Source organism: Leptosomus discolor, chromosome 4, assembly GCF_034619465.1.
Source record: "Leptosomus discolor isolate bLepDis1 chromosome 4, bLepDis1.hap2, whole genome shotgun sequence".
NCBI classification, from domain to species: domain Eukaryota; kingdom Metazoa; phylum Chordata; class Aves; order Leptosomiformes; family Leptosomidae; genus Leptosomus; species Leptosomus discolor.
Genome location: NC_141394.1, coordinates 13,132,617 through 13,142,132, shown reverse-complemented (window position 1 = coordinate 13,142,132; position 9,516 = coordinate 13,132,617). Strand labels below are relative to the sequence as shown.

The window sequence follows — 9,516 nt, the reverse complement described above, 5'->3', positions numbered from 1 at the left end:
TTGGAAAAGCCTAGCTAGTTCAGGCTGCAGTGAGACAGGTAATAAAAATGCCTGTGATTAAACGTGGTTATTGACGTTCATGGTAGGTAATTAACCTACCAGGTTAATTTTGCAAACGTGTTCCACTATCAAAAATGTGATCTGAGATTGCCTGTAACACATACTGAAAAAATCCCCTGTCCTAGTCTATACACAATTATAGTTGATTTCCCCTGCCCCTCCTCCCCCGCCCCACCCCCACTTTGTGAAAAAGAATCCATTCATCTGTTTTGGTAGCAATCCTGATTCTGTGCTAGCATCCTCTCTGATCATGGCTCTCACAGTTGTTCTAAACAACACTAAATAAAACCTTAAGCCAAGCAAATTGCCAACATACAGAGAAGCAGCATCCTGAAGACCCACAACCAGGCTGAACATGATCCCTACCTGAGTCTGCAAGTCGATTTGGATGCAGATTGTCTCAAGTCCTCATTAAGACAACTGTGGTTCCACTGTCTCCCATGACCTTAGCTTCTCACACTTAAAAGACTTTTCCAGGGTTACAGCTTGATCCTAGAAAACACAATGGACTGCACAGCCCTACCTCCAGTGAGGGATTTTAGGCTGCTGCAGACCTCTGAAAAAACAAGCCTCACCTAAGCAACAGCATCCATCTGCTACACACTTGGGTAACACTGTACACTGGGCAGAGTTCAGCATTGTGGTGTGGCTGCTCTTCCTCACTTCTAAGGACAGGCTAGTGCCTTAGCCTTCAAGTTCCAGCTTCAGAAACACCTGAGCTCTCAGCCACATTCCTATCAAAATCTTCCTATTAATTCCACTCACCACTAAGTTCCTTGGGCCCCACTCCCGCAAGCTTCTCCACCACGTGCCCAATGCTAAATCTGCAAGCAACTCCCTCTTTGCATTATTGCCTGTGTATTTCACAGCGCTCCATGCATTAGAGGAATGTGCTGTGTCAGATCCTAAATACAAGTACTACCTTCCGTTTAGATGCTCATTCTTACACACTTCCTTTCAGAACTATGTTGGATACACTGCTAGCTCTTTATTACAGGCCTGTCGCCAAAAGCATCACCTGGCTGTTGACATCACCTGTGTTTTCCTGTATGCACAAAGGAATGCAACTCCACACACTGTAAATAATATATATTATAATAATTTATATATGCCCTTTAGGCAATTATTCTGGGGGAAAGGGGAGTACACAACTAGTTTTTAAGAAACCCAAAGTAAAAGCTGTACAGCAGGAAGAATTGACCTTTAGGCATTGTCTTAAGTAGAAGAGGATTTAGCTAAGATTTAAAAGGCTCTACATCTTGTTATAAAAGATTTTCTTGTTTCAGTCTTATGCAGGTCAATTTACAACAAGCACCAAATTAACAAATATTATTAAATCCTCTATGCCAAACCAAAGTGTCCCTGTGCCTTAAGTGTTCTGTTCAGTCTGCTTTGTTGTGGCTCATGTGCATGACTCAGCAGTTCATGGCACAAGGGTCACTTCTGGACTTCCCTGCAGAGTTAATCACTCTCATCAAACAGCGTCCAAACTCCTCCAGTATCATGCGCTCTGCTGCAGCTTTTGACTTGCCCATCTTCTCCGCTTGCTCTGCCTGTGCGAGAAGGCATTCGCAGGTTGCATCAGCTACCTCCTTGGTTACAAACGTAAAGGGCAGCCTGAAACAAAGAAAGATCCACTCGCTGTCAGCAAAAACACACAATGCACCTAACTCCAAGGCTGGGCCACTTTTTAGTACAAGATGAGATTTCATCTGTCCCATTGCTTCCAAGAGCCTTTAGATATCCAACAGGGAGTGAATAAGCCAGTTACAGTTAAATGAACTGGTGGGCCATTGTGCTTTGGTGCCTGCTTCCACTGATGTACGTTTTGAAGTAGACTTTGAAATGCCCAGGTGCATAGAACAATTCTCCAGCTTTTACTATAAGGGCAGCTCAAGGATTATATCCTCTCAGTAAACGGACACTTGTACTTCATGCTTTCTGTGACCAAATGGGCAACCATGAGAAGACAACGCTTAGTTACGTGCTTGAACAGAGCTAAGCTTGGCATACCCTAGGTTCCACAGAAAGCACAGTTGCATGAATGAAAAGCTCCATTCGCCTGAGTGCTCCTGCTTCTACAGCTTACACAGGTAACATTCAAAGATGACAGGGACATACTTGTCACATACATGAGAAAAACCATGATAGAAGCAACTGAAACAGGGTGCTGCATTAACTTACTTCCCACCACCACTGCTGAGTGCTGGTGTTGGCCTTGTCAGCAGATCTGAGATCTGGGAAGATAACTTGGTCTTTGCAGCCGTCTGCTGCTGGACCCTAACTTCTGCAGCATCTGCTAAATGCATCAATGTCTTTCGCTCTGGGCTTTCTTCAAAATTTTTACAGCCAATGCATTTGCATATGGAAGAACACATGATTTTTGCCTGAAAGAAACAAACAAGACATGAGAAACCTGTTGCAACCTTGACTACCTTTATGACAAGCCATAGCGGAAAGGAGATCTTGTTTTAATCTCTTATCAATTAGCCGCTAGAAGAAACCTCCAAGTAGTAGTTTTCTCCCAAGTCTCACCTCAAACTGAGATGCCTTCCCAGAACGTACACTTGAATCAAATGCAAATCAATCATTTCCCACTCATCCCTTTCTTCACCAACCTGTTTCTGGTGGAATTTAAGTGGTTGAGGTATGAGAGGGGTCAGTCTGCCACTGTCTCTACAACCACAGACTGATCAGATAGCTAAGGCAACAACAACTTTTGCTTTTGTCTTCCACAGACATATTCTATCGCAGAGTGTCTGTGGGATGCTGCTTCAACTCCTCCTAGGGACTTGGTACAGTAGACTTCCTTAGGAAATACTGCTCTTCAGTAAAGGACAAATCCAAGCCCAAGTTCAAAGTTGCTACATAGTTTAAAATTAAACTTATACAACAGAAGTGATCTCTTTTGCCATACTCATGGCTTTCTACATGCAAACTGTTGGAAGAAGAGATAACATTATAGCAATAGAAAAAAAGAGAAAACATTACAGCAATACAAAGAAGAGACAAAGTAAATCAGAGAAGTCACAGCACTAAAGGGAAAAAGCCAGTATCTTTAAGATGAGATAATGCTTTGTACCTCATAACATTCGCAGTAGTTTTTGAGACATCCCGAGCGTTTACAGTTACACCCTTTGCTGTGCCTCCGATCCGATTCTCCTTCCTTTCCCTTCCCTATTTTGGGCTTGAAGGCTTCAGGGTTTCTGTCAAGGCAGGCCTGTCAATGCAGACCCAAAGGGTCAGTCACTGCATGCAGGGAGCAGAATTTAGAGGTGCAATAAAAGAACTTAAGCCTTGCATAGTGGGAGGCGATCAGGGCATTATAAACCCACTCTGCCCTGTGCCGTAGCTTCAGAAGACACAAGCTAAACTGCTTTCATCCCAGGAGCAGGGGAAGAGCCCCCTCACCTTTATTGCTTTTTGCCTATCATTTTCATGGTCCAGGTTGTTGTAACAGTTTGTACAGTTGCAATTATTGCAGAATTCACCGTTTGCAAAACAATCACAATACCTGAAACAGAAGAGACAGAAGGCATTTGTAAACATGACCATTACATTGGCATTAGTACTGATGGCAGCAGCAGAAGTTTGTAGTCTGGTGATACGCGAGGGTCACCCTATGCTCACTCCACATGTACAACTGGTATCAGCATCATTGCAAGGCCGAAATCCTCTAGCACAGGTCTGGTTACTGTCTAAAGACACAGGTATAGCTCAAGGGTGTCTGTCTGAGCTGCTGTTCGCATAGCACAGGTCCCCATAGCAGCAAGAGAAGCTAATGAGACTTTTTTCTAGGGTGACTGCTAGGTGGCTGATCTGTATATTGAGGGCCATCCCGCCACAGCAACCTCATAGCCAGTTCCTGACCCAGCCAGTTCGCATCAGCCTTCAGGAGCTCTCGTACAGCTTAAACAAAAGGCAAGTGACTGGAGTGCCAATCAACAGGCAAATTGACTAACACAGCAAGGAGCCTTTTGTTGTTAGTCTTGCCCATAAGCTGTTTGCAGCTGTGAACCAACGCAGAGTTCACCAAAGCAGGGATGGAAGAATGGAAAAGGAATAACAAGTGGTACACCTCATAGGCTTTGAAGTACAGATAACTGGGGAAAGGATCTGAATGAGGATAGAGCTGTAGTCAGAGACTTCTTAAAGGAACAAGTATGCGAATAAAAACCAGCAAGACATTGTCGGGAAAATCCAATCACACTGCCATGCCTCTTATGCACCTCTGCTACCTCCCACCAAACCCAAGATCTCACCATCCTATAATCCTGCTAGGAACATACGTTCATTTTTAGGAGCCTAAATCCTTGTAAAACTGACTTGGCTTGCTCAGGGTAACTGTACAAGAACTGGATTAGGGTTGCCCTGGAGTCCACTACAACCCTTCAACTGGTTGAACTGCATTTTGGTGATGTTTAGTATCCTGAATGATCCCCAGGGACTAACTACATCAAAAGTTTTTACAGCCTGTAATAGCTCTCCTTTCTGTCCTGTTTAAAATTCAGTAGTGGAACGATCCTGGTTTCTAAAACAAACAGTGTCAGCATCAAGCCAGAGCATCAGTGAGCAAATAACTTCTCCGAGTTCTCTTCTTTGTAGAAGAGGCTATGTGCCTACCTTCAACATTCATCTGGGAAAAAGCAACTCCCCTCCCAGACAGGAAAAAGTTTTACTAGTGAGAAAGCACCTTTGCCACAGTGAATGAGCCATTTGCCTTGCACCAATGCCTAGCCACTTAAAGATATAATTACAGCAATTTACAAGAAAAGTTTGTTTCCAAAGAGCATTCTGAAGGTGCAAAGCATCACCAGTGATGCTGTTATTCTTTCAGAATCTCTAGAGCATTCAGGCACCAAAGACTAAGATAAGCAGAAAACCCTAAACACCTAACATATGAAGTCAGTCACGCATATTGTAAAACATTTGGAAAAATAGCTATGTATCTTCCCATTTACCATGTCTTCTGTGCAACAGACAATTTTGAGGCTAGGAAGCACAGGGCACACCTCCCCACATAGAGATGGGTGCATTACATTAAAAGAAACCCAAGTTGAAAAGTTTAAACACACTTCTTAACTTGGGTTCAGATACTGTTGCATCACTTTCCCTTTGAGCATCACACCATTGATTTCCTCTTCACTGTCAGGATTCAGAGAACCGCAGATTAATTACACTATCTCCTCCTGTTATTGTCCCCCAAATCTGTAAACTGACTTTGCCTCAAGTTAAAGAAACTTAGTGTCTCCTCAGCCTAAAACGCTTTTCTGTCAAATTCTTACAATGTGACTGAATGGTATAGCAAAATATCTCATGATGATGAGCAAGGCTCAGACCTATCAGTGAAGAATCACTTGTCTATTCAGTCATTTAAGATAAACAGCCCAATTTTTCTTAAGTACTTGATACATCATGGTATTACTGATGCACTTCAAAGTATAGCAGATACCCACTAATGATACCATGGGATGTCATTTCACTCATAGCAACACCACCACAAGTACAGCTGCTGAGTGGAATTGGCTCCACCATGCAACAAGGCTGCAAAGTTAGACATTTATAAAAAGTTAGGGTCCATATAGCTCACAGAAGTTGCAAAATTAAACAGGCACTGCAACATCTCCACCAATATCAACAGCAAACTTCAATTATCATCTAGACATAACATTTCTAACATACTTAAAAACATTATATTCTGATACTTGGCATAAGTTTGTGATGGCAAAAATAAGGCTTAAAAAAAAACCCCAAAACCAAGCTGTACTTACAATTTCAAACATAGAGACTTAGTACAATTGCAAGGCTTCCTGGGACGGTTTGCAGATTCAGAAGGAATTATTCTGTGGAGGGAAAAAAGGGAATGTATATAAACACACATTGTTTTATCAGTTTCTTCCTATTTTAAATTAAAGTAAATAGGTCATAATAAAAAATTCCAAAAAATCTTTATTCCCCTTGCGCTAGGTTTTCGGCTGACTGCATTTAAGTAGCTATTATATATAGTGCCTTTCCAACCCCGAAAGAGCTAGGTTATTTGCTGCAAATTTGGCTGCATGCCTAAAGTAGAAATGAGGCTTAAAGCTACAGGAAGAAGCATCATAACTGAAAACTGGAAGCAGCGAAAACTTCCCTAGAACCCCTCTACATGCAGGGGGACTAGATCCAGCCGAGGTTCACACAACGTGATTGTGCCTTTCCTTTTGTTCTAGTTGTAATTAAAAAAAAAAAGCTCCAGAATAATGGGAAATCAAGCCAAAACATGGAATTCAGTTTATAGATAAATTTTACATCAGACAGTCTTTAACTGCTCTTAAAACTCAGATTTTGTGTCACTAATCGCTTTTGATGAGATTCGTTCCGTCCCTATCCAGCAATTTCTGCACATAAAACCAGGGAGATTAAATCAAACCCATTCGTTTGAATAGCTGCATCTGGATTTGGGATTAGTTTGCATCAGTTGAGGTTAGAGCAACAAAAAGCACCTTGGCGTTTACAATTTCCAGCAAACAATAACACAAAAGGACTGTGAGAACAGCTAAGCCTACTAGATTGGCAAACGGAAAATGATAAATTTTAGCGTTATTTTCATCCTTAAAGGAAAAATACAAGACTGAAAAAAACCAAAGCCTCCTATCAGGATCCACTTTGGGCTTTAGTTCCATTTTGCTGCTTGACTGGATTTCTGCATGTGCTAAACATCTAGTTCTTATATCATCCAGCACCTCTTCCCAGCAATGTCAAGAAACAGCTGAGGCCCGTAGCTCCCAGGTGCTGATGCAAAATGAAGAACGAGCAACAGAGAGCTTTCGGGTCAACTTCCTGCTACATGAGTTCAAAAAACAGAAAGGAAAACACAGCTTTGATCAATAGACTGGCTCAACTGTCAGACAGATCCATGTCCTTTAGTCTCTAGAGGTAATAACGACGCTGTATACCTGATTTTCTTGGAAAATGCCCTAAACCAAACTCCAACACCTCAGCTCCCACCCGTCCTTATAATGGGACTGAAAGAAGATACTCATTCAGCAGCCTATACTGCAGGCTTGGTTTTGTTGGTTCCCTGCCCCCCCCCGTCAAAAACACTCACCCATTGAATGGCAGCCGTGCTTGGGACTGGATACTAGATGTCCCTGTAAAGCCCGTGTTGCTTGCTATAGATACATACGATGATTGTTGTAGCTAACAAAACAAAAAGTTTAATGCATAACATAGAATAAGTTACAGAATACACAAGAGCATGTGTAGCTAGTCTTTTAATTAGCTTTCCAGATAGTTATAAAAACAACATGCTTGTAAGCAGTTTTAGACATTTTTAGAACTTGGACCAGGCAGCAACCTCCTGCCTTCATAGTTGCATAAAAACATAATTTTAGATTATATTTTTGTTCTCTATTACAGTGTCTACAGCTGTACAGATAACAGTCTACACAGAAATGTTCAGACCACAAACAGTTCCAGCTCCTAAAAACATGCTCATTTTTCCACTACTTTTCCTAAGCAACCCTGCCCCTAATAAAGCAGGATTGCTTCCCGCACAAAGTACTTCAGTAGCTTCCTTAATATACAAGCCACTTATTACGGAATCAAATAAAAGCAAGTAAAATTATTTACATTCCAATTTCTCTGCATACCTGGACCCACAGTTTGTTTTTCACATTAAAAAAACATAACCTCATAAGAACCTGCTAAATTACAATGTTTTGGGCTACCTTCGTTTGTATTACCTACACACAGGCCATTTTCTCCTGCTGGGACAGGTTCTGGAGATAGATTGGCACATAACAAGATGTAGACCTACTGGGGTCAGGCTAAAGGGGACAGATTGTGTCTGGAACACAAAACCTCTGAGGAGATGTCCAACAAACACTTTTACTTAGTTTAAGGTAAGATTTGCGGAAGTGGACTGGAAGGACACAGTAAGAGTTTTCACAGGCAAACTGCAGCTGTGACAAAACTAGAAAGGAACCAGCAATGAGGTTGGTATCAGTAATGCCATGAGCTGACAGAGTCCTTGTTTGTACAGACTGGCTGGTCAGCCTTCAGCAGAACAATTCATTTATTCTCGTTTCCATTCTGAATGTTTGTCAGATCTTGGCAAAGAACAAAAACCCAATCCCTAGACCTGGGCTGGTGTGACCGGTACGCCCTGCTCCTAACCCCTGGTATTGTGGTTAGCATAACTAACACCATTTTATAATGTAAGCAACCATTCTCTATAACAGAATGGGTCACATATTCGTTCCCTTTCCCCTCATTATCAGGCCCTGAAGGTCTTGTGAACCAAGTAGACAAACCAAACACATTTATTCTTCCCCTCACTACTGGCCTCAAGATTCCTGGGCACCAGGCCGATTACTCCCTTCCTTACTGGCTGTGAAGTTCTCAGGCACCCGGACAATGAGGTGGTGGTGATGACCCTGTCACAGAACAGGGAAGCATAACAGCACACAGAGCACTGTCTATAAAATCAAGCAGTTACAAGTCCTACGTAAGGAACTTGGACTGGAACTGCTGCTGGATGGTAAGACCTGTGACCCGCCCCAGGAAAGGGACACCTCCACCACCATCTGCTTCCTCCAAGGACTGCGTGATCTGTGTTCTTTTATATGATTTTCAAGTTTAGATTATGATCATTATATTGATAAAGCAAACTGTGTATTAAGATCTGACCTGATCTGCAGAGGGTCTAGGTGATTAGAAATGATAAGTTAAGTTGTATTATAAATTCTGTAGTACGCTACTTATAAAATTGTACTACACTGATTCTGCTCATAGAAATCCCATGCTATTCTGACTGTAAGTCCTATGCTATGCTAATAAAAAAATCCTGTTAAAAAATAAAGCTTTAATTGTAACTATGATTTAGTGCCATCATCATTCTGCCAAGGATCCCTACAAGAAACTCTGTCCCCTTAGTGTTAGGTGACAGTTGGGCAGCAAGAACCTTTAAGAGGAAGGCAGTATGTTCCACAGCACTATTTCCTTATTTATCTATGGGTTAACACCATACCTGTGTGACATACTGAGCTGGAAGGACTGCATATCCAACATTTCCTGTGCCAGGTGCTGGTGCCAGTACAGTGCCTGGTGGGAGGTTGGTGAGGTTGGGCTGTATCTGTGGCAGTGGAGTGGCTGGCATAATAAGCCTTTGTTGGGGCTGACTAGTAGTAACTATCTGGGAAGTTGGGTTGATTGGTTTGGGCACCACCTGGAGAGAAAAAAAGGTCTTTATGAAATAATGGTTTGATTCAGAATGCACTTTCATTAATAGAACATTTCGTGACAGTGCTGAAACTGGACATTTTTTTCTGTCCATCCAAAATAAGTCAGGAATATGCCTTTTACATTTAGGCTTACCTGTTTCACAGTCTGTGCTGGCACTATGGGAACAGACATGCGCACTGGGGTTGCATTCACCACCACTGGCTTTGCTAATGTTAAGAAACAACATCA

The 9,516-nt window shown here is 42.1% G+C and overlaps 1 protein-coding gene across 4 annotated transcripts in view; it reads right to left on the bottom strand.

The window, feature by feature from the left end:
• Window positions 1-1,143: 1,143 nt before the first annotated feature.
• The window catches only part of LIN54 (lin-54 DREAM MuvB core complex component), a 39,858-nt gene continuing 31,485 nt past the window's right edge, over window positions 1,144-9,516 (bottom strand). For all 4 annotated transcript variants that reach the window (XM_086464923.1, XM_086464925.1, XM_086464924.1 and 1 more), the window contains 8 exons: window positions 9,421-9,494; window positions 9,074-9,271; window positions 7,151-7,242; window positions 5,832-5,903; window positions 3,472-3,574; window positions 3,143-3,280; window positions 2,245-2,447; window positions 1,144-1,677 (listed from right to left, as the gene is read on the bottom strand). In XM_086464923.1, coding sequence (XP_086321049.1) covers window positions 1,476-1,677; window positions 2,245-2,447; window positions 3,143-3,280; window positions 3,472-3,574; window positions 5,832-5,903; window positions 7,151-7,242; window positions 9,074-9,271; window positions 9,421-9,494 — 1,082 coding nt within the window. In that variant the 3' untranslated portion in view covers window positions 1,144-1,475. The remainder of the gene's footprint in view (window positions 1,678-2,244; window positions 2,448-3,142; window positions 3,281-3,471; window positions 3,575-5,831; window positions 5,904-7,150; window positions 7,243-9,073; window positions 9,272-9,420; window positions 9,495-9,516) is intronic.